Here is a 25,818-nt window from a genome sequence, read left to right on the forward strand (position 1 = left end):
TCATCAATTTATCAGAGTAACAAATGAGTTGAAAAGTTTGTGTCTGAAATATTTGGAAGACAAGAATATAAATTGGAGAGTTTTCCCCAATATGTAATGCATCTTAGGGCATTTTAACTTTCTAATGAAACCAATGCCAATCCACACTTACCCAAACGACAGACCATGCTTAGTTACTAACTGCAAATCCATTAACAATCACAAGTCCATAACCAACCTTCAGTTGAAATCTTTTATATTAACAGTAGATGAGAAATGATAGAACGCCTTCAACAGCTAACAAGCATTGTATATCCTTATCACTGAACAACTTAGAAGTTACATGAAGCACAATATTTTGGCAACAGCCATGAATATTACAGAAGCACTCCACTCCTGAGGCAAACAAGGTCTCTTATGCATCCAAGTCTAGTCAATGAACCCATCCAATTATTGGCTACCTGTTATTCTAACCACCAAATTCATTGCATGATTCTATGCGAAAAAAGAAAAACATTAACAATGTAACATCCAAAACTAAAATTAAGGAATTGACACAGCCTCCAGTTTTTGATAGATTCTGCATCTCCTGCCATTGGCTACTTGTACATCCTCTACAACTCTGAAAAACTTGCTATCTTCAAACAATGTAGATCAGCATCTTTATGTTGCTATGTGATGTTAAAATTAGTCTGTTAGTATAAAGTATCCGCATTTATAGGTATATATAATGGAATTCTATTAAACTTTATCTATTACTAATAATTTTTTATAAATACTCGATATATTTTGATAAAAAAATCAAAAAATATAATATTTGAATTATGGGGGTAATATTTACGACCGCATATCAATTAATTCGCGTGATCTAATATTAAAATTTTATATATGTTGATATAAAATGTATGTTTTTTATTTAAATGAATAGTTAATCTTTTATTTAGGTAATTTTTGTAATAATGTTAAATGGATATAGGTTTATATATTTGTTAAAGAGTAATTTTATCTTATCTCATTTCCACTTCCACTTTCATTTTTATTTGTACTAATATTTAGACAATATAAAAAATAAATTTATGGGAGAGAAATTGTGTGTTTAGAGTTTTATTATTTTATTATAATAAATGAAATAATTTTATCAATTCAATAATGCTTATAATATTAAGATAGCAATTAAATATAACAAATTATGTGAATATTCTATTCCATATTATTAATCCACGCAATATAATAGAGAAATGAAAAATGATGAGTACATATATTTCATGCCATATTAAGCTAATAAATTCAAATACTTATTCCTAATTTTGTCTCATTGTATATGAATAATATAAAAATTTGATTGATTTTAATAAAATAATACGATATATTTGTTAATCAATGGATGGTTTGATTAGCCTGATTTGGCCTCTAATGCATGGCAAGTAGTGAGGTTTCGAGAAAAGGGAGGTCCAAATAGCGTAAAAGTTCTGGCAAAAGAAAAACTGCAAAAAGAACAGAATTTGGCTGGGTCCCACTTGTCTCCTTTTTGCATACGCCGCCACGTGTTCATGACACCGAAAAGAAAAGCCAAAGACGTCACCTTCCTTTATTTTCTCTTTTTAAATATTTTTAAAAAATATATGAGAAGGGAATTTTTAAATTATAATTTTACTATAGATTTATAATGTTTTTTTTTTAATATTTACAGTTAAAACTATAATTTTATAATCCAAAAATAATTTTTCAATTAATATTTTCCTCTCCATTTTCAAATACGTTAATAAAAATTTATTTTTTTTATTTATTTTCTTTTCTCTATTTAACCGTAGTTTTTTTTTTTTTAAATAGCAAAATTCAAACGTGGGCTCCTATCCACCTACCGCAAACAGATGCCCATCATTTTTTTTTCGAACCTGTGGACTTTATTTTATTTTATTTTACCTTCCAATTCCAATACGTGGAAGAAAAACGTTAACATCTATAAAAGTTTGTCTTTTCTTTTTCCTCGTATTTTTTTTCAATTTGGAAATTAGATTCGATGGTATCGATCTTAATCCCATAAACCATTAGCATAATAATGAGTATTCAATTATTCCTTTAATTTGTATTATTCGTTTATCATATTCTTTAGGGTTGGATTATTTATACTCGAATTTCCCACTCATTTTTCATTGAGATTTTCCCATTCGAATATTGGAGCTACTTTCGTTTCCGTTTCACGGTGCGTCTCGGTTCTTCATTTGGGTTTCTAGCTGACAAATTTGTGCATAGGTACTGCTCGGATTAATTGCTAATACAACTTTGTTAATAGTTTAATCAAAGTGGAATTTAAAGAAAAATGAAGTGGTTTGATGAGAGGGATTTAATGATTAAAGTTGCTTTGCAGTGAATGAACTGAAGGAGCGTACTTAGAAGGGATTTTTGGGGAATTATTTATACAATCGGGGAAGCAATAACGTTTGTCCCGGATATGGATTCTGCCAGTGAAGCTGGTGGAGTTGCGGGCACAGTATTAATGCGATTTGTGTGGCCTCATGGGGGTCAAAGTGTATTTCTGAGCGGTAGTTTTTATAGGTGATGCTCATGTTTTAGTTTATATTTAATTTTACAATATGCGGTGGCTTTGATTGATGTGTTGTCCTTTTACTGTGAAGATGGGCTAGGCTTGTGCCTATGTCGCCGATGGAAGGTTGCCCTACAATATTTCAGGCCGTTTGCAGTATAACGCCCGGTTATCACCAGGTGGGTTAGGATTATGATTATCATAGATGCTCGTGCACTATGTCACCCTTTATATAGTTGTCATGGTCTCCCTCCCTCCCCCTCACTCTCTTTCTCTCGTATTTATATGACATACACGTTATCTATTTATGGAGATGCTGATTTCTCCTCAGTCTCGGAGCTATGGTCACTTAGATTGCAGGGAGTTCATGGGAACGAATTTCTCCAACAATATGGTTACAGAGACATAATTAGTTTGTGTATTTTTCACTTTCATAAATGCATGGTGAGATGGATATATATATATTTTTCCTTGTATATGGGCAACCTTTGGTCAGCACCGCAGATCAGAAGTTTAAAGTACTTGGAATGTTTTGGATTCATCAAATCTTACAAACATTCGACTTGAATGAGATAGGCTGAATCAATTTTTTCATGTCAGTATTATGTATGCTTATATTGATTTACCGAGATATTTTGATGCAGTATAAATTTTTGGTTGACGGAGAATGGAAACACGATGAGCGCCAATCTTGCTCGACAAGTGAATGTGGGGTAGTGAACACTGTCCTGTTCACTGGGGAAGCCAATTACGATTTTATTATGGGTCCAGAGTTGAGACATGTGGTGAGACACACTTCTACTGTGACTGCCGAGCTCAGAAGTTGCTTTGTGATGGCCTTTTAACAGTTAAAAAATGGGATTCCTATATTGGAATTTTTCATTCCCTGCCAATTATATGCAAATTTTTTTTAAAAAAAAGATATGGATATGGGGCTTTGTATTTCATCAACAAACGTTGATTGTCCTCATATTGCAGATTATGTTCTGTAACTTTTGTCCTGTCACAAATTGTACTTAGTGCAATTGGGTTGTGATTCGCAATGCAGGACCATGCATCAGATGGTACATCAATTGATGTGTTACCGAGGATATCAGAGGCTGACTTACAGGCCTCTCGTCACCGCATTTCTGCATATTTGTCAACTCAGACCACTTACGAGTTACTTCCCCAGTCAGGCAAGGTTTGGATCTTTTGACCGTGGACTTTATTATGAGATCATTTCCGGATTATTTAAACTGGATTCTGCAAACTGTTCCCTTTTTCTCCTAATTCAGTACATGTAGTACAGGTTGTTGCTTTGGATGTTGATTTGCCGGTAAAGCAAGCATTTCATATTTTATATGAGAAGGTGTGTAATTTGCTTTTTCCTTAACCTTAGAATCTTGTTGAGTGTGTCATTGGACCGACTTTAGTTGAGCTTCCTGTCAAATATTCTGAACTGACAGGCTATGGAAAAAGGAAAGTTTTTTTTTGTTGGTCTCTTCGCTGAACTCATAGATATTTGGAGGAAAAGTAAGCATGCATTCCTATGCAAATTTAAACAACTTATGATTTGTATTGTCAAAGTACTTCTTGTATTGCTGTGGAAATATTGCTATATAAAGTACTAGTCAAATACTAACTGACATAATGTAATAATGCAACCCTATACTTGTTCAACCCTTCACCTCTCATGGTCTTGTCCTTTGTGTAATTTTCCTGTGAGGCAATTTGTTTAGAATTTGATAATTTATTTCATAAGTTCTCAAAGAAAGTTTCAATCAGGATCTGTAAAGGGTTTGTCATGTTATAATTTTTCATGTTGGTGGCATTCATGCATATATACTTGTAATGTGAACTTGCGCGTGTATTTTTTCTGATATAAGCTGTTTGTTTCCAGGGAATTCCTATGGCTCCTCTCTGGGACTTCAGCAAAAGCCAGTTTGTTGGGGTGCTCAGTGCATTGGATTTCATTTTAATATTGAGGGAGGTATGAGCACATAAATTTAAATATCTTTCCTTGGTGTGTTTACAAATGCAAATATTTTCTTTATTTGTCCATTCCTTATTGCTCAAACTTGCATTGATTTCCTAGTTGTCAAATATCCTGTATTACCAGGACATGGATTGGGCAACAGAAAAAAAACTAGATATTTCAAGGAGTTGGTTATTGGATAATCATATGTATGATAGTTATAGCAAGAAATTTGAACTTAACTGTTCTGGAGATGTTTTTAAAGGAAAAAGCTAAATTTGAAGTAGTTCTCCATTGTCTCCACCTTATGTTATTCAGAATTTTTTTCCTTCAGAATGTTTTGTTTTAGAATGAAACAAAAATGTACTTGATGTTTAGTTGAGAGATCATCAAGGATGCTGGACACCTTACACTTGCTAATGTTTTCTAGTGTATCTAGAATTGGAAAAGATCTTTGATTGTGCTGTTATGTATTTCTGCTACTGCTGTGTCACCATCTACTTGCAGCTTGGAAACCATGGATCAAAATTGACAGAGGAAGAGCTTGATACACACACCATATCTGCCTGGAAAGAGGGAAAATCATATCATAATAGACAAATTGATGGGAATGGGAGGGCATTTTCTAGACGTCTCATCCATGTGAGAGGTTTATGTTGTATTTGTACCCTCTTTTAAATGAACAGGTCATATTCATGTTCACATTCATAGGCGTGACTATTCCTTGTGCTGCATTTACTGTTTGTTTGTATTGCTCTAACTTGTGGAACTCAGCATCAACGATAATTCTGTATCATTTACTATAATAATAATGAACTAGAAGTTAGGCATCAGTGGCTTGTGTAAATTGACTGGGCAGTTTGCTGATTGTCTCAGGCTGGGCCATATGATACCTTGAGAGAAGTTGCTTTGAGAATATTGCAAAATGAGGTGTCTTCAATTCCAATTATCCATTCATCTTCTGAAGATGGTTCATTTCCCCAGCTATTGCATCTTGCTTCACTTTCTGGAATACTTAAATGTAAGCCTCCTGGTTGGTTTGCTGAATAGTTGTATGGGGTTGTTACTGACCAGGGCACATTAATTTCCAGGCATTTGCAGATACTTTAGACATTGTTCTGGCACCTTGCCTGTTCTTCAACTGCCAATTTGTGCTATTCCGGTGGGTACATGGGTCCCAAAGATTGGAGAATCTAATAAACGCCCATTGGCAATGTTGAGACCTAGTGCTTCGCTTAGTTCAGCTCTAAACTTGTTGATTCAAGGTATGCTTCTGGTTTCTATCAAGGGCATAAAAGGGAAAAATTGATTATTCAGGGGAGGCAGTGAATCATGATAAGGATGAAGTTGTTTTTTTTTTATTATATTGAGCCATGACTTTTCTAGCTAGCGCCTTAAAATTGTTTTGCCAATATCAAGACTTGACTAATTACTGATGGTAGGCTTTCATATTGCATGAAGCACATGGGTAAGTGGATGTCAGGCTTCCAAGGTTAGAATAAGCCTCATCGATTTATGAAACTGAAATTCTGCAAAACTTTCTGTTAGGCCTCTTTCATGTTCTCATAGTTACAACATGTGGCCTGTTGCTTTTCCTTGGCAAACTGCAACCATTAGATGTGGTATTAGTTTGCTTTTGGTATCTAAGCATTAGGTGGGAAGTTCTTAGCTGTAACTTTGACTTCAAGAAAGAAATCAGTGTTCTTAAAAGGCAATTTAGGATTTTATTGAGGTTCACCAGCAAAAAGCACACAAGCTTGATGATTGAACAAGTGTAAGCCTTGCGGGCTAACTGGAACTTACATCAAATGTCTAAATGCTCCAACAGATCTGGAACTATGAACTCATGCTTTAGTAAGATGATGTTATGTATCTTAGATTTCATTTCATTTCACCTTCCCATTTTGCTACCCATTCTCCTTGGTCAAGTTACTGTTGAATGGCACCCTCTTGCTTATGTACCTTCATGCCAAGACTTTACTAAGCTAGTTTCCTTCGTATGTATAAGATTAGGCATTATCATCAGTTATTATATGCCTAGGCCAAACTTCATTTTATGCGAATCATTATGCTAATGTTTTTCTTTGTATTTGCAGCTCAAGTAAGTTCAATACCAATAGTTGATGATAACGACTCATTACTGGATATATTTTGTCGGAGGTAAGTAGTTCTTCTGGGTGTAATACAACTGTGTTCAGAGCTCATTTTGGAACTATTTTCTGATTGAGGATAAATGTTATTGTTTTTGAACAGTGATATAACTGCCTTGGCGAAAGATAGAGTTTATACACATATTAATATTAGTGAAATAACTATTCATGAGGTACTGATCTTTGTTTACCTCTCTACTTTTCATTCCCTTGAACATGTTCACTGTGTCAATTTATATTTATTAATTGAAAACAATAGCTCAAATTTCTAGAATAACTGGTTGCTCAAACTGTTTTGAATGGCGAAAAAAGATCCATATAGCCAACTTCAACTGGAACTAATTTGGGATTACAGCTTCATTATTGTTGTTGTTGTTAATTAAGCTGAATGCCAATAGCCCCTTAAGAGTTTCTAGATTTGCAAGATTTTAGGTCAGCTGTGGCATGTATCTACCTTTTTTTTTATCTACCTCAAAGTATGAAGAATTTGCAGATTGCAAACAAAACCTTAAGGCTGCACTTGCTGGTCGGATGTTGAGAATCAATGTATGACTTCGCAGACATGGCATCAAGATTCAATTAATACTGTTTGAATCTGGTTTCGGCTTCATGAATTTGTTTGAATTACTAAGCATTGTGTATGACAATGTTTTTTATGTGATATCATCATATTTAAAATGCAGTTTAAAATTGGGAATCCATGCTATGCATCTTGCTTATGTTGGGGTATGGCTTTCTATGCTTATTATCATATTATTATTTCAATTGATTAGGCTTTGCAATTGGGACAAGATTATTATTCTCCACATGAGAGACTAAATCAAAGATGTCAGATGTGTTTGCGTTCTGATACATTGCATAAAGTGATGGAACGATTGGCAAGTCCAGGTAATTTAGAATTCTAAAAAATTCAAGTGGTGCCTTTCGGATAATGTGTCACTAAATTAATGGTCCTCAACCCTGGGATTTCAGGGGTTAGACGGCTTATCATTGTGGAAGCAGGCAGTAACCGTGTGGAAGGCATCGTCACACTGAGTGACATTTTCAAGTTCTTGCTTGGATAAGTTCAAACTGGACATTTTCAAGCTCTTGCATGGATGAGTTCAAACCAACCACGAAAGTTATAACTTGAAAGAGAATGTACAGTGGTTTTATGACTACAGGCATATTTTATTGCCGCATCTCCTGCCTCGTTCGAATGAGACTCCAATACATTCAACTTCAATGTTACTTTGTTCTCACTTCTTTGAAATCAACCATTGGGTTGGCCTTGCTTGGTTGCCGTTCTCAGAATCTCAGGCTAATAGAGTGCATGCAAAACTATCCTTGTCCTCTAATTTGTTTATTCTCCCATGCCCTTCATTCAAGCCACTGATGTAAATTGCAAAATTTTGATGTGCGAGGGAGCAGCATGGGATGCGTAAAGTTGTATGCTGCTGCCAAATGGAGAAGAGCTAGGGAAGAGGAACTTCAATGAATATTCTCTTCTATGCTTCATTAGGTTGTGATTGGTCCTTAGAAAATTTGAAGGGGTTGTGACCGGCTCTTTTTCCTTTTGGTGGTGTTCATAGATTAGATTTTTAATTATTATTTAGTCTTTGTGGTGAAATTGAGCAGTTAGTTTTCGAGTTTTCAAAAATACACTAAATAGTCTATATATAGTTTTGGAAATTCAATTAAAAAATCTCTCATGTTAAGTGTTAGCATCGTTATAATTAGTTTTGAACTATTATTGTTTTTTTCCCTCTCATAATTTGCTATGTAGACTAATAATAACAGGTAAAACTTGATTAGATAAAACTGAATGTGAGTGAAGATGCCAGTTTTATGACTAATTGATGGTTGGCAGCTAAATATGATGTTTCAATCTTTGTTGGTTTCATTTTCATTCATGAGAAAAGTAAGGCTGCATCATATGATAGGTACTTGAGCTTCAAAACTCGGTCAATTTCAAATATGTTACCAAAAAATAATTATTTGCCACAAAAGGCTTGGATAAATCTCTAAAATAAACCATGCATACAAGGGATTGTTTTCAACAGATCAGAGGAACCGAAGCAAAGGAACGCATGAGTTCGAGTGATTTAATAACAAGTACTAGATCATTGTCTCATTCCTTAAACTGTGGTTTCTGTTATTTGCATGCAAGTGAATATCAAGACTAAACTGTTAACAAGTATAACATGGCCATTTCTACTAGATTGCTTCCAACAAGTAAATCCTATTTCAGAGACCCATAACAGTTGAAGAAAATTAGGGCACGACGGTGCAGATGGAAGGTGCAAGTTAAGAAGAAAGAAAAGCAAATTCGTTCCTCGTTCCGAGTCCCTCTTCTTCTTAGTTCATAACAACCCGGGTTTCTATCTAGTGATAGCCAAAATAACTGAACCAGGTTTAGTTATACCATTTCTTCTTCCTTTTTCTTTAACCTTTCACGTTGGCATTGACCTTCTGTAGTTTGTGCAAGCTTGGTCATCACAGGTGAACCCAATTTGACATGTATAGCCGAGAATCTACACAGATTATGCCATTAGAGACTAGTTTCTATTCTAATAGTAGAAACATCATGACCACCGCTAGGGGGCACAAAGAATAAGAGATGCTGATTCTTATATTGACAGCAGTATCGTGGAACCACAGGTATTTTGGTACATGTACAGACTCCTGTTTAGCTTACCAAACAAGATATAGGGAAAAAAAATGGAGAATACATGCCAATTTGTCATTTTTCAGGCAACTGATTCCACTCAGATATTATACACTTAGGAAGGGAAGTAACCGAGAAAAAAAATATAGCAATTATTATGAGCTATGTAGGTATGAGTGCCAATATCTGATTCCTAATAATTCCCATGCATTTCTGAATATCTGCATATATTGGAAGATTTTGTGAACAACATGGCTTCAAACTTGTAACTGCAGAATCTAGTACCTGGGCAACATCACTTGGCGGAAACTGCCGTTCTGTACATTTCTGCGTTTTGATTTTACAAAGATAATCAGAACCAGGTCTCTCGGGCATAAAACAATAAACTGAAGAAAAAAGATATATTTTGCAAGGTACATAAAAGTGTCAGAACATACAAACATACCTAATACTCACCTGAATCATAAGCAAAGTAGCTACACATTGTGTAATGAGTTCTGAAGGGATTTGTGCTTCATTTTGGTCAGAAATAAGGTCCAAGTGAGTACCAGGAGCATGGTTGTTTGTCCCCACATTTGTTGCACAGGAACTTGGCTGATCCTGAGAAGCCAGACTGCTGTGTGCTAAATTTGCAGTGGTAGAGGTTTGCATGCTTGCTGTGCTTAAATCATCTACTGAAAGTTGATTATTTACAAAATCTATAGCCTCTTCAATACTCTCAAAGCCACTTCCTCCCTTCTTCAAAGATGACAGTGCCTGAAACAGTTAGAAGTTAGAAAGAGGTTATTGTTTGGAGAAACATGGGTTTTCAGGAGAAAAAAGGCAGTGATGGTATGGCTTTGAATCCACTTGTTAATCAGATCGCTCATTATCTCAGCCATGAGAAGATCCATGACCAACTGTAGCAACACAATATTTACTGAAACACTTTGCTTAGAACTCCCAACACAAATGTTCCCACAGATTTCACGAAGTTGGAACAGTCTATAGAAGACATCAGGTTATGTCAATGGAAAATAGCATTCACCGCTAGGATGAGATTTTAGTTCCACACAGTCAGGGCGCCAACATAAAAGGTAAAAGCAATTGTACTACTTTCCGCTAACAAACATTGTTTTAGCGCAGAATTGCAAAAATAGGTTCACTTGCAATTTTAAGGTAGCAAGTTATTTTCTAAGCAAATTATATATTGTTAACTTAACTGTAGTCTAGACAAAGAACTCGGACACGCAAACAGGAAATGTCAAAATAGCGTCCAACCTGCATAGCTGCATCAACCATTGTCTGAGCTTTTGCTCTTGAACTTTCAACAATCTCAGACACATGAGATCCAGGTTCTTGGGTCTCATCTGCAGAATGGTCAACCGAGCCACAGCTCCCAGCTGGTTCACCTATACAAATTATGGGCTTCAACCAGATGTGTGGGTTATTTCCTTGATATGTGTTACGTTGCCTCAAGCAATAGAGAGCAGAAGAGACCTACAAAAAGAAGTGATCAAGTCAAGTGATTCCTGCAAGTGAAAAGTGGAATAAAGATTGAATCTGACAACAGTCGATAGATTACTCATACCTGTTCATTGACTTCATTTAACTGCAAAAGTACAGCAGCATAATGCTTCTTAAAAAGTTCAGAATCATTTAGGGAGTTTTCTCCATTCTTCTGGTTTTCCACCTCATCATTCAAGCGCTTCAACTCAGAAACCACAGCCTCCTGCAAGTTCAAATATTCATCAAGTTCTTGCTTAATACTGTCATCATCAGGAAAGGGTTTCTATATTCAGCTACTGCTGAATGCAACTACAGTTAACAAAATACTACATGGACCATAATTGACACCAGCAAACTCAATGTCGCAACAAGGTGAACAACATCAATCATGAAGATGAAAGTGCACATTAGATAAGAGATGGTCACAAGTGATGCAATTATTCTTCCAATAGAAGATTTTCAAATGGATATGCCAAAATACAGATTTAGAAGATGTATGAAGTGTGAACATGAATGCTGAGATAAATTTCAGTTAAACTACTTCAATGGGAAAAAAGCTGCCAAAATTATCTAAAATTGATGCATATAGCCAAACAAGTAATATAACCTTCTTGTCAAGAGCACGAGTCAACTCAGAAAGAGCTTGGATATCAGCTTCCTTTGCTTGGACATGTGCAAGAATAAAAGGTTGAGCAATAACAGGTTCACCTGACTCGACGCTAACTTGCATAGTAGAATTTGTTGAACCGCCCTACAGCCGAAAAGAAAAAACTAGTGTAAAGTGAAAAAGAAACAGAAATAAAGTTAACATAGTAGGCTACTAAATCAAATGGCTGCAGAAGTGAGTACGGCCTTGGGCTTGCTAAAAGTTGATATATAGCAGTAGCTAGGCTAAAACACAAAAGAATTTAGCTCATCGGAGAAGGTTAAGTAATGATGCAACAGGGAAATCTCCATTGCGTCTGAAAAGTATATTTTAAAGCATGTGTCCCAGAGGATTAATCTGACTGAAAAGTAATTGACTGGGGTGATGAACTCATGCACAATATCATACTGGTTATCTATAATCAAGCATTCTGGCATCCAACAGACAAGTAACAGGCATCTTCTCTGAATGGTGAGGACTTCATGAACCACAGAGCAATGGAGGTATTAAGAAAAATGATCCTTTCCATTGTGCAGGCAAAATGTTTTAATTGCTCATTATATCTAACAAATTAACCAAATGCCATAAGCATACAATAAATGTACATTCCAAGGACTCCTGACCTTTGCATGCTGAAATAAATTGCTAATAAGATGAGTTGATGGAGAAGTATGTGGAAAACCAGTCCCATTCTCCAGATTCTCACATGGAGCAAGTTTTATGTATCCTTCCACCTTCCTTTCCATCGGTTGCCCATTCATTTTGATGTCATTTAAGTTCTCAATAAATTTATTGAAAAAAATATTGTGCCTGGTAAGAGATGCAGGCATATTTTCCAATGGATTTAATGGCATGCAATCAACATCCTGCAGTAAAACAGGCACCACAATATGACACTTGAAAGAAAAATATATCATTGTTAAAGCAACAAAAAAAGGACATATACATTCTCAGAAAAGTTTAATAAAATGAAGTACACTATGGGCTTCCCAATGCAACATAAACTTAAGAAAAGGAATGTGCACATGTGATCTTTGAAGCACATCTTCCAGTAGCAAAAATTTTTCCCCACCCACCTCCCTTGTAATACAGTTGTTTTCAGGGGAATTAGAAACAAACTCCAATGTAAACTGGTTTGTTGTTTTCTTTAACCAGGTATACAAAGAGTAACAATTCAGAGCATCCAAATAGAGATAATAAACATCATATGCAGGCACTAAATTTATTATATAATTATTCCAATGGGAAACCCAACAGGCCTCAGATGCCTGTCCCCACCTCATCCCTTTTAAATCAACCAATATTTGGTGGATGGAGTGATTCAAACTTCAGAACCCCTCCACTTCTCCAGCCCCACACCCTTGAAGGATATAGGGAGACCAATCAGGCTAGGCATAACTGCAATTCAGGCATCTAAGTTACTAATACAAAGAGGTGTCTTTTGAGAATTAGATGCTTAATTGCTTACTTAACTATTCTCTTCCTTGTAGATAAAGGAATGCAGTGGCATGGTCTTTAAATGCTTACTACAATGAATATACAAAATGTCATAAAGAAAATTGAATTACCATGACAAATTCAACCCCTAGTTCAGGTTCGTCAAACTGAACTCGGCATCTGTTATGATCAACAGTAAGTACACTTCCATCATGAATCTCTCTCGTTCTAGGGTGAAGAGCAATAATACGTTGTCCAACAGATAAAGGTCGAGCCAAATCAGTAGGAAGTCCATCCCTAGTACCAGCACGAAGTTCTGTGTAATGGTTTCTGACAGATTCACGGTATTGATTAAGCTTCTCTTTCTCTTCCTTTAAAAACTGCTCTGAAAATCTACGTGGTTTACCAAGGGAACTGCATTGATAAGCAGCATGCAAATAAATATTTTAAGCTGAGATTTTATTGAACTGTCAAAAGTGCAGTAGGAGATATACAATAGATCCATATACCTTCTTATAACACCCCATTCAACACGAGTTAATCTAGGAATATGGCCCAATCCAACATGATCCAGGTATTCCACAAACTCCCTTTTAGCGAACCATGGGTAATCAATTGCACTGTAGAACCATTCAAAAACACACCACCTCCGAACTTGATACCAGGAAAGGCAATTAGAAAGCTTTTTCTGTAATAATCAATAACAAATAAGTCAAACATAATCAGAGATTCAAGCAAACTATACGGAAATGTAAATAACCAGCACGCAATCTAACCTTAAGATTGAATGCATTGTCATTGAGGGAAGGAATGGCAATATTGTATTGGCCATTTACAATGTTCTCAGAAGACGGAGCATCTTTATCAATAGAAGGTTTTGGTGACTTGACTTTACGCCTACTCCTCACTTTGGTAGGTAAGTTGAATTGGTTTGAAGATAAAACCTGTATGGAAGATGGAGCTGAATCATTTGAATCCCTTCCATGGTCGGTGGAAGTAAGTTCTTGAGATTTCATCAATTTCCCTTGTTTCTGGTATGCAGAATCATGAGAGCATTTGGCTTTGTTTATTAAGTGACTTACATCATCAGTGCCCTACACCCAAGAAGGGACACATAAGAATAACATCAATGACGGAACCTAGAAATATAAGTTCCTATCCATTTTTATACATAAGACAGCTAATTACTTTACTAAGTAACAAAAGATATACCCCAAAAAAAGAGAATCCAAATTGTAATACCAAACACAACAAATTGGAAAAGATGGAGTCTTCAGTATTGTTTTCACTTATACTAGGCAATTCATATAAATTAAAAAAACATCCCACATAATTAAAATTCATTTATTCCATAAAACCATTGAAAAGAAAACAGGTTAAAATTTCAAAGGTGAAGGGAACTACACACCTCAACCTTTTGGAACTCACCCAGATGAGAATCAATACGTTCTTCATTTTCTAAAATCTGCAACTCATAAGAAACTTAGAGATAGACATAAATTCATGTAATATGAAGAATATTCTGGTAAGATAACTGCAAAAAAAAAATTGGCTGCAATCAAATGAGAGTTCAATTGATCCTAACCTTAGATGGCAAAGACTTCTTTCTTCTTTTCCGAATCCCAACATTAATCTGATGGTCTCCATCCTTCACTTCTGGAATTGATTTAACAACATGAGGGAAACCTTTTCCTTGTTTAGTTGTTTTCGAGGCAACTTTAACTCTGGGAGTTGAATGATTCCCTTTCAACTTGGTCTTGGAAACGATTTCATTCTTCTGTTCCTCAACATGAACAGATGACTCTGGCAGACACATTCACAGAAAATCAGATCCAGATTGCCTAATAACACAATATAATCATTATATAATGAATTTTGCTCAATTTTAGGAATCTCCAAAATATTTGGTAGAGATAGATAAAAACAAAGAACTCAAACTCACAAGAAGTGCAAAGGCAGCGACAAGTTTTTGTCCCCAGGAAGTATAAAAATGCTACATTGAATTCTAATACTTATTTATAACTAAAGCAAACACATTTACGTTGCTTCCATTTCAAAAAATAATTATGCCAGGAAAAACGAGACAAAGGACATTCATAGAGGATTCAATATACAATGTATGAACAATAAAGATTTGTCAAAATCACTACATATTTTTCTTAAATGAGGTTTGCATGTTTACTTTAATTGAATAGAATACCTTCATAAATTTTTTTAAGAAAAATATTTATATCAAAGAAAAAAACAATTTAATATATTACCACCTGTAAAAACAATTTTATTTATTACCATCTGTCAGCATGCCTCACCATGCAAGGTTATAAATTAGAGTTATTACTGCCTTTAAATTCAATCCACATTTGGAAGATAATGTGCGGGAATTATTGGTCAATAATCTTATAATCACATCAACTATTTAGAAGTATGAATAATACATCCATACCTAAAAAATTGTCTCAGTAATGTGACAACCAGTACAAATACCAGAACAAGCATGGAAGAAAAAATAAATAAACAATAAAAGCAGCAGACCAAATCACAGATTAGTCCTTAAATAATCTACTCATTAAAAGCATATATATCTCTCACCTGTATCAACAGGTGCTTCTGGCAATCTCAGTGATAAATCTGCCAAAGCTTGCAATGCATCAAAGGCATCAGCTTCACCTACAAAAGAGAATTGAAAGAAGGAAAAGCAATAAAAAGTTGTACAAGGATACCATGCTTCAACAGAGGTTGACATTCGCTTAAGGAGAAACACAAGGAAGAAGTTGCTGGATTTGAACCAAGGGGGTAATATCATCCGCAACAGTACAAACTTTCCTTATTTTATACCAAAAGTTTCCACGAACAAATTAAATTAGGATGAAGGTGAAGTTATTTCACTCAAGATAGCAAATCTGAGACTCAATTACTAAGGACTGATTTCATTCCATCTTTGTATAGTATAATCCTTCTAATATTTTCTGATGCTTGACACTTCATTCACAAAGGAGAAACTTTCTTCTTTGATCAACTTCAAATAGCTTAAAGAAGAACAAAATGAAATTTTTACCATATCTTCCATTTAGTTCAATAGAGTCAAGACCTAAAACTAGCACATCCTTTGCAAACAATAAACAAACAGCCTGCGTGCCATTGAGATATTCCTGAAACATGTTATGTCCAAGGCGACATCCACCAAAAGAAAAGAGCACAGCTATCTCAAATTGAAAGAAAAACTGGGAGACAGGCCTTTGGACTTAGATGAAACTGCTAGCATACCTTCTCCAAAGAGAACTTTTTTGCTTCTCTTTCTTGGACCCTTACTAGAGGACCTTACGAGTTTTGTACCCAAACCCTCCATTTCTAGTTTTCCTTTGACAGCACCCAGCTTCTGTCCTTCCTCTGTCCCACTACAAGCTTCCTTTAAGTCATCCAAATGATCATCTACATTTTCTTCCACTTCTGGCTTCCTCACATGATATCTCTTCCCCTTCGCAAAACGTTTATTTCTTACATAATGTCCTAAATCAGCTTCTGTTCTTCCCAAGCTTAATTCACAACCACCCTCATCCATTTCACTGCCACGAAGCTTGGTGCTGGTCGTCTCTGATTCAGCAGGCTGAATACCATGATTAATTAAATTTATAATTCTAGGAACACATTAAAGAAAAATAATGGAAGCCATTAAATAAATTACCACATGTTCACCATTCCGAACAGGTGATGGTGTCTCTGGTTTTCTTTTTGGTGTTTGAGAGACCTGGGGAGAACCAGCTTTTTGTGAAGCCTCTGTTAATACTAATGCTATCTCATGAGCAACATCATCATCCAGTGCATCACCCTTTAATTTCAAACCTTGTCGAATTGGTGAAATATACTTCTCCCTGTTGTCTTTATCAAATGAATAAGAAACAGGGACACGAGGTGTCCTTTTTCCAACAGCCCAAGGCCTGCTTCCTAAAATAAATTCCAAGAGATTAAGAAAGCTGATCCTGAACAATACATTAACAATGAAAACTTTGTTTGGGGGGGAGGAAGAAAATCAGAAAAGTTCAGCAGTAGCAGCCAAAGGGGGTTAAAAAAGGAAGAAACTAAATTTGGAGTTGAATTTAGACCAGAGGTTTAATGATCGGACTCACAGTTAATGGACATAGCTACAGCTACTGAACTGCCACCAGTTTCAACCATGAAAACAAGAAAATGCACTCTCTCAAAACACATCCCCCCCTCCCGGCAAAAAAAAAACAAGGAAAGAAAGAAAAATTAATGGAAATAAATCAGCCATAGAAGCAGAGAGAGAGAGAGAGCATGTTTCTACCAGAGCGCCTCTTCTTCAACAGTGACAAGCAGCCATAATTTGATGCACCTGACTGGGATTGCACAAGATCTGGGGCCGGAGAAGCATCTAATTCTTTAGTTCCTCTAGCACCCTTTTGAGGTTTTTGATGGGCCACTACAGGCTCATTAGTTTCTTGTTCACTTTCACTTTCTTCCTGCAAAATCACAATCCATTAGCTTTAGTGATACACCTTATCCATAGTACACACACACTGCATGAACACATGTAGATGCCTGTGCTTTGCTTAAAAATTACATGATTAACTAATTCTCTATTTCAAGTTTCAACACAAAAAACTCATGGTATCCTTTGATCATGCAGTACTTGTAAAGAAAACAACAACTAAATCTAATTTGAACATCTGAAAGTGATGGCCAACTTGAGCATTATCCACAAGACCACCAAATTAAGATCCAGGTAGTATTCTGCATATTTCATTCTCACCAGATTACTGTAATGATCTGTCATCATTGCTATTAGTCCAGCTGCAGAAGCATACCCTCGTGGAAGAGATAAATAAGCCTGAAAACAAGGGGTATCTTCATTACTGATTTTATTACCACAAGGCAGTAACCTCTTCATTTATACATAATGAGTTAAAAACAGACAGATAAATGATTTAAGGAATGTGAAAAAAAAAATTCATGAATTGCTAAAAAATGTAAAAGTTCCAATATCAAAATAAGTTGTATGATAGACACTGGTTATTAAAATCATTACTTACCCTGTTCATGGTATAAAGGGCTTCTACATTTTCCACAGACCGGTCACGCACTGTAGCAGTTATCTAGAACCCCGTGGAACAAAAACAAAGAAAAAGCAAAGGTTATCACATCATTTTATCTTAACAGCTGAAAAGCTGGTCCTATGCTTACCATGAAAAAAAAAAGATTTAGGTATCACTTTGACATTTTTAAGTCCAATAAACTCTCATTATGAAAATCCAGTACAGACCTTCTCCCAATCTTTCCCATGCTTACGATATGCCTTGTAGAAACGCTCAAGCTCTTCCTTGCTCCATTGTGGTCCTAACATGTCAGACAACTTCCTCTTCTGCAATTGAAAAAGGGTCATACACTAGAAGTGCTTCCAAAATCAAACTTTTAATGAGCTAGGAAGCTACTGATTAATTCCAAAAGATTACCCCTATTTAATATAATAAAGTTACCTGAACGGATAAAAAAGGTACCTTGTTGCATAAACTGATAAAATATAAATTAATACCCCACTGAGCAAGGCCAGATACTCACCCGCTGCCTACTTTTGTTGGTATTCTCCCCATTTTTATTAGAAGTGGCCTCATTAATGTATGAAAACCGCTTATTCACACTTCTAGACTTTCTTGACGGAGCCATGAGTACCTTGATCAATTATCTGAAGTAAGCAAAAAATAAGTTAGCTTTTACTATCCAAAACAAAAGTAAAAGTCTAAAAAGATGCTCATTCTATAAATGTTCCCATAACTGCAAGCCCACACGTGGTCAGAGCTATCAAAAGGAAAGGAGGGATGGTGAATATTATATACAAGGGAAAAAAGCAGTGATTTGTTTGCTGGAAAAAGAATGTAGTTTAGCAGAATTAACTAAAATCCGCTAAACATGAACCAGTAAAAGAAATATAATGGCATAAATGGAAAAAAGAAGCAGGATTAAATCCCATATTGCACATGGAATTGGTTCCCTGATGCAGAAAAGAGAAAAAGAAAGGACAAATATTCTCCATCCAATTTTGGATGAGTTAACCTAAAAGGAAATTATCAATTAAGAAGAACCAACATCTTTTTGCTTGGTTAATCTGAGTTGCCGGATCTATCCTAAATCCAGTCCATGAACTGAAGATTGGACAGCAAGTCAACCGAGCACAAAAAATAATCAACTACCTTACAAAGATCTAATTGATTTTGACATTAGAGTATTTGACGGATAACTGTTACATAGATCTGAAAGCAACAACAGTATGCACCCAACAAATGAATTTCTCTGAGGTACTGCGGTTGATCCAACGATTCCCATTATAACGTCATCCCATCAAAATTCCAAGTCATAAAGTGAAGATAACTTAATCTTTTAAGCACAAACTTAGTATATTATATAAATATAAGATCATATGACAATGCAGGGCAAATGGATGCACCACATGAATCAGCATAGAAGAGATCCAAATCTAAGACCTCAGAATCGACTTGTGACAAGAAGTGAAGAATCAAATTTCAGAAATCCTATTATAGGCAATCAGGAAACGCGAAAAATACTAAATGAAAAGAAGCTGGAACCAAAACTCGGTAAGTTTGAGTTCATTGTTAATGTTTAAAATAACTAAAATGAATGTTCCACTTTTTTATACAAGAGAAAAAGGTAAGCAAAGAGCTCCAATGAAGTCAAAACAGCCAAAATCCCATTACTGCCTCTTTCTAAAATTTGCAGCTATAACATACAAATCGAGTATTCATGGATCAAATCCTAGTTCATGTTTGTTCGCTGAGAAACAAGAGGAAGAAAAAAAGCCAACCGAATTTCGAAATAAGAATCTCGCTCAAAGCGAGCTGTTTAGTTTAGTCAATGCGAACTTGCGATGTTCGTCCAATCGTCTCACATAAGCAAAGCAAAGCAAAGAAAAACACAGAATTCGATGTGAGATTTTCAAATTCACAGGTCACTGCGACTCGAATGAGCCCAAAAACACAATTTAACTGAATTTTACTTCTCTAATCATTTAAAAAATGGAGAGAAAGAGGGAAAAACAATAGGAATCGAAATCAATTTGCTTCCCCTTTTCTCTTCCCTACTCCCATTTTTTTTTTCAGGAAATAAACAGAGGCACTAAGTGGCATGGCAAAAGGAAGGTGGAAACTGTTCAATTGAATGACCCTAATTGATAGATTGAAGCAGGGAGAAAGAGCAAAGCTTGAACTTACCGATCAAAGCGCTGGGTTTGATATACTGAGCATCGCGATAAGAAGATTATAAGGCAAAGCAAATCGAAGCAGGAAGCGATCGATCAAGCAGAAAGGAAACTATGATGAAGCAGGATTTCACAAATGATGGAGAAGAGGATGAAAGGAAGGTGGAGAAATTTGGGGGTATAACCGCGAAACTTTAAAAATAATAGAAATTAAAAGGGCATGAGAATTTTGTAATTTTGGTGGGTCACTTTTTAAAATTTCATTTCTTTTGTTTTTTTTGGGAGTGAGTGCTGCCCTCTTGTTGCACGTGGGCCCTTCGTTTTGGTTCTGACCGCGTCGGCCGTACGCGTGGCAATCGAAATTAGATCTTGATCCGTTGCTCCTACGGAGTTTCAGCTGGATCCATGATCCAGCCCATTACTTGAACTCTTAGCTGAAGCCCAGACCCTCATAAGGCCCAACTCGTCGCCGACATCTGGTTGATAAGATACGGTTACTACAGTACAAAACCTAGTAAATGCAAGCGACTAAAACAGTGCCACGTGTGTTCAAAACCTTGTCCAAGTCAAACAACACAGCTTCTACCTAATCACCGGTTTTCCCGGTTCCGCCCGTCGAAATCACCACTGTCACTCACCGGCTACACCCGGTGTCCTCTCTTCTCCTTCTGACCGAATAACTTCGCATTTATAGACCTCTTACCTACTACAACCCCCAGTCGTTTCCACTCCAGATGCTGACATCAAATGTATCTCTACCGTCCATTTTATGCCGGATGGAACTGAGCCGCCCGATGGAAAATTCACTGCAACTGAATGTAACTGAAACAAACCTCCTCATGATGCTTACGTGCTTTGATTTTTATTTAACAGATCCGGCAACCATTCCCCCGCTCTACTCAAATAAGCGCCGGTTACTCGCATCTACCACAAATTGATAAAATATATATGTAGTTTTTATGATTATTTCGCATTATCCAATAAAAAATATTTTATTTTATAAAAATAAATTTATGTAAAATAGTTCGTAATTTCGTGAAGTAATAAGTTCTAAAAAATTATTAAATTATTAAAATACACTTTAAGAATATACAAGTATATATTTCTGAAAATAGTGTAATAAAAATCCTACTTTAAATTAATAATAAAATTATATTTTTATTGTTAAAATTAAAATATTCAAATCATTGTTAATTTTTTGTATTTTTAAAGCAAAATCATTTCACTGTATTTAAAACGAAATCATGTTTTTGGATCAATAACAAAATCATGTTTTTGGATCAATCTGTAACATTCATGGTTTTTTAAATATAAAGTCATTTTTTTAATTTTAATAAATTGAATTTTTTAATAATTTCATATTTTAGTATTACAATTAAAAAATTGCTCATCATCCTTCATTTTAATTTTTTATGCTTTATCCAGTAAAGAAGTAAATATAATTTATAAAATTAGGATAAAGTAATAATTTTTAACTATTTTCTTTTCGCTTTTTCAAACTGAAAAATATAGAAATGTAAAAAAATATAATATTTATATATATACGAATTATCCAAACAGTGACTAGATTTGGTAAAGCCACGGTATGCAATGGAATATGGATAGCAAGAAAGGGCAAACTCGTGCGAAGGGGGGCAAGGGCACGGCATAAATTTGGAGACGACGTGGCAGTTAGTGGTTGGTTAAATGAAAAAGGCATGGACACCGGCGGGTGTCTGTATCTTGCGATAGCGAGTGAGTTTTGCAATAAACCTAAATTGCCCATCCATATCGTTAACAACAATCAAAGATGATTAGAGCCAAAATCATTATTTGGAGATGATTAGGGAAAGAAACAGAGCTACACAAAAAGCCTCACCCATCATAAGTAGAAAAGGCCATTTATTAAATTGTAATTTTTTAAATTTTAATTAATAGATCTTAAAGATTCACTTTATGATTTAATTATATTGTTTGATATTTCTTTTTTTTTAAATGGGTTTGATATTTCTAATTTTAAAAATATATTAGTTAGGTTTTTATCTTTTCACCTGTTAAATAAAACTAATTAATATGTTTTAGAAAATTAAAAATGAGTAATTTCACTTTAAAAATTTTGCACAATACCAATATATGAACTGTTATAAAGTCTGGCTCAGTAGAATACCTGATCACTCTATTTGCAATTGATAATTTTATAAAAATTTAGTTCAATTAATTTATTTTTTAATAATTTTTATTTATAATGAAAATTTTAATTTTTTATTTAAAAACTATTTATAAAAATTAAAATACGGCATAATTTTATAGTAAATTTTATAAAAAATATATATAAAATAAATCGTGTTAAATGAACATTATATTATTGAATTTGTTTAACTTTGAAGTAGAATTTAACAAAAAAGGAAAAGAAAAAATAAATTAAAATATTAATTAGGTCTTTTATGATCTCATTTATTGCGCATTAAAATCATCTTTTAATGTCAAATTGGATATTAAAAATTTAATTAAAATTTGAAATGTATAGAAAATAAATAAAACATGTGTTCCATGTAGGATATGGGAATTTGGTGGCATCTAGTGGATATGCCCTCCTTGTCTTAAATGATGACTTTTTTTTTTTTTATTGAATTTCAAGGAGCATTGTGATGTCTTTCAGAACCTTTTGTTTTATAACCTTTTTTTTGGATAATAATAAAAAATAAAAAATAAAAAATAAACTCTGTTTTTTCTTTATTTTTATCAAACCCCCTTCAAATTATTTTCTATAACTATAGTAAACTATTGCATTTGATTTATTTGTATCCCGTCGTCATTCTTTTTTGGTGAAGTTTAATAACTTTTATCATATATTAGTCTTAAATTAAATTCTAATTTATTACATTTTTTTTTTAATCAATTTATTACATTTTTAAAATTTATCAAAAAAATATGAAAAAATATCAGTGACCGAAATGTTCAAAAATCTATAATCAATTGGACTCACAACCCCAATTCTCAGTTCAAAAAAAAAACCTATAATCAATTAAAAATTAACACAATCCATATTTTTAACTCTATATTTCACATATATAATTGTATGAAACTATATAATTAAAAATAATACAGATTTTAAAAAGATTTATCGATACATTCATATATTTAATCCGGTAATATAAATTTTAGATCTACTCCCCCAATCTTCAGTTTTCAATTAAAAAGAAAGAAATTTATTAATTTCTGATATCGCAAATTAAATTACCATCTCTAATAAGATATAGTTCATTTTTTTATTTTTCAACCTTGCATTTATTCATTTATTTTTTATTTATTTATAAAAATGCATTAGAAGATTACAAGCAGCAAAATTAATTAAGCTAAAGATAATTAAATAAGATTCTGAGAAATATAAAAATATATATATATCTAATATTGAAAATCCATTTTACTAGTTTATCTAATATAACATCAATCGAATAAAATATTTAATTGAATAAAATAAACTAATAGAATGAAATAGCATAAATTGAAATTTTAATATTTCAATAAATACAGATAGACAGTTAAGACATAGCAAAATCAAGATTGCATTTGGATATAGTCAATTTATTTTGTGAATTATTAAAAATTAGAAGATTTGAGTTTCTAATTGTTGAAAATATGAGATTAATAAAATATCCAATGTAAGTTTGTTTTGTTATGTAAATATCTTAAATCATCAAGTCATGGCACGTGTGCATTTATGATGAGTTAATTTACAGTGCACCAAAAAAATATTATTTGCGGGTACGAAATAAACAAGTGGAATGTTAGGTGAAGTTATTAAAATTATTTGGGGAAAATAAGATAATGGTTTTAGAAGCACTTTCTAAGGTCTTTTTTTTTACTCCATTCATATATATTGCAATTTAATAAGGCCCAATAAATTATATATAAAAAAGTAAAATATAAAAATTTTGATTCAAATAAAGTAAATCGAATTAAGAGAATCAATAAATCTGAACTAAAAAAAATAATTAATTAAACTGAAAATGCCATAATTAAATTTAAATCAATCAAAATATAGTTCACACTACAAGAGACCTCATCATCGTCGCACCAACATCTTTTTTGATATACAAGTAAACAGACTCACAATGAAAAACAGACTATGAGAAAAATGATAAAAAGGTATATGCAACGAAAGATGAAAGTCGACCAGACTTGAACAAGGTTATTGGAGACAAATATCCAACAAGCCAAATGAAAAAAGGACGTAGCAGAGTTCAGTTTATCAACGATATACCAAAGCATTATTTACGGGATATAATGGCGTGGTCCTCATATGCTACATTATAAGTAAATAATATATTTTTCGAAAGTCAATCGGATATCTCATCGAATCCAGGTTCATCAATAAAGTAACTGACGACGATGAAACCATAGAAGTTGCATGACAAGAAAAGTCCATCGAAACTCAAAAAGAAAAGTCAAACCACTATGAAAAGACGTCATGGATCCGAAAAGATATAAACAAAACAAATCGTCCCCTGTCTTACCTACAGTACTACACAAAAACTACTAAACTAAAATCTTATAAAAATACTCCAATAATGGTCGAGATAATCTTTACCGTTTCTCGCGCACTCGTGTGCCGGTCATTAAAAATTATGATGGTTCATTTGTACTTTAGTAGCTGTCATCCTTTTTGGTGAAATACCAAGAGAGTTTCTAAAGTCGAATTTAGTAATAGCAATTGAGACAATATAATTAAATGATATAATTTTTTTTTATTAAGATTTTTTTTTCTAATAACAACCATAACCATGTTATAAACTTATACTCGAACCAAATAAGAAGTTTTCAAGATTCAAAATAAAAAATAAATATTATAATAATTTTTATTGACAAAATATACAAATCACACCATTACAAAATAAACAACAAATCGATAATCAAACTAAGTTCCTATATAAATATTACTATTATATATTTTATGTAAATTCACAATCGAGAGAGATATTTATCCATTTAAAATAATAGATAATAAATTTAAAGTTAAAACACAAAATTCGTAAATTTTGAAGAAAACAGACCTAAAATCTCAAAGAGAAAATTAAATTTATTTCATGAAAAGAAAAACTGAATTTACTGTCCAACATTATTTTTAAGTTGAAAATTAAAAATATGTAATTGGAAGTATGAATTATTGAATAGACCAATTTAGGCTAAACTAATTTAATTATACAGTTAATGGATACTAATATAAAAATATCGAAATATAAATATATTTGAGTTGGATGTCATAAATTACTGCAAAGATGCCAAAGACACCAACCTATGCCATATTTGGACTGAAATTATTTGACAACCTATGATTTAATTTGTTTCATACACAAAATTGAAAGGGAGAAAAACGTATGACCCTACCAATATTATCATTATTTTTTAAAAATTTGTATGTATATGTTAATGAATAAACAAGTTTATCTGCTGTTTAAAGCTAGCATTGGATTAAAGAAAATAAAGTGAGACAAATGGATTTTGGATTATATATATATATTTTTTGAAATGGGATTTTGGATTATATTTATTACTTAAATAAGTAAATGGAATCTTTTTCAATAATATGAATGAAATAAGGAAAGATTAATCTTATTTTTTGTTTAGTAAGCGTTTCAAAAGATGTAAAAATTAATAAATCAACAATATAAATTAATAAAAGTTTAAGCATCAAACATTTTCCATTTATTAATTTAATAATTAAAAGTGAGATTTTCAAAATTATAATTTTTTAAGAATTTTAA

General features: G+C 33.6%; 2 protein-coding genes across 10 annotated transcripts; one reads left to right on the forward strand and one right to left on the reverse strand.

Moving 5' to 3' along the window:
- The first annotated feature begins 2,005 nt into the window (after positions 1-2,005).
- On the forward strand, positions 2,006-8,334 carry LOC110601756 (sucrose nonfermenting 4-like protein). 6 transcript variants are annotated; one of them, XR_006348789.1, is made up of 14 exons: positions 2,006-2,232; positions 2,348-2,535; positions 2,616-2,703; positions 3,169-3,309; positions 3,573-3,707; positions 3,816-3,875; positions 4,407-4,496; positions 4,989-5,123; positions 5,358-5,502; positions 5,573-5,746; positions 6,578-6,641; positions 6,735-6,804; positions 7,125-7,519; positions 7,604-8,334. XR_006348789.1 is itself a non-coding variant. In XM_021739040.2 (14 exons), the coding sequence occupies exons 2-13, from the start codon at positions 2,432-2,434 to the stop codon at positions 7,167-7,169; spliced, it is 1,251 nt and encodes a 416-aa protein (XP_021594732.1). In that variant the 5' UTR covers positions 2,006-2,232; positions 2,348-2,431; the 3' UTR covers positions 7,170-7,177; positions 7,405-7,519. The 6 variants fall into 6 exon arrangements, 5 of the variants coding, with proteins under 5 accessions (XP_021594732.1, XP_021594730.1, XP_021594729.1 ...); XM_021739040.2 differs by lacking the exon at positions 7,604-8,334 and having other exon boundaries at positions 7,125-7,177; positions 7,405-7,519; XM_021739036.2 differs by having other exon boundaries at positions 2,010-2,232; positions 7,405-7,519.
- Positions 8,335-9,198: 864 nt separating this feature from the next.
- LOC110601755 (protein ALWAYS EARLY 3) lies at positions 9,199-20,291 on the reverse strand. Of its 4 annotated transcripts, XM_021739033.2 has the most exons (21): positions 20,088-20,289; positions 18,424-18,547; positions 18,128-18,226; positions 17,898-17,960; positions 17,618-17,695; positions 17,153-17,327; positions 16,532-16,791; positions 16,114-16,453; positions 15,439-15,516; positions 14,435-14,652; positions 14,258-14,314; positions 13,932-13,943; positions 13,626-13,793; positions 13,359-13,537; positions 12,981-13,263; positions 12,036-12,278; positions 11,374-11,517; positions 10,849-10,989; positions 10,539-10,757; positions 9,735-10,034; positions 9,199-9,605 (listed from the first exon to the last, which is right to left on the reverse strand). In XM_021739033.2, exons 2-21 carry the CDS (start codon positions 18,526-18,528, stop codon positions 9,441-9,443), a joined length of 3,327 nt encoding a protein of 1,108 aa, XP_021594725.1. In that variant the 5' UTR covers positions 18,529-18,547; positions 20,088-20,289; the 3' UTR covers positions 9,199-9,440. The 4 variants fall into 4 exon arrangements, 3 of the variants coding, with proteins under 3 accessions (XP_021594725.1, XP_021594724.1, XP_021594727.1); XR_002485885.2 differs by having other exon boundaries at positions 10,481-10,757; positions 13,626-13,943; positions 20,088-20,291; XM_021739032.2 differs by having other exon boundaries at positions 13,626-13,943.
- Positions 20,292-25,818: the final 5,527 nt, after the last annotated feature.

The sequence above is a fragment of the Manihot esculenta genome, chromosome 15 (assembly GCF_001659605.2).
Source record: "Manihot esculenta cultivar AM560-2 chromosome 15, M.esculenta_v8, whole genome shotgun sequence".
Taxonomy (NCBI): Eukaryota; Viridiplantae; Streptophyta; class Magnoliopsida; order Malpighiales; family Euphorbiaceae; genus Manihot; species Manihot esculenta.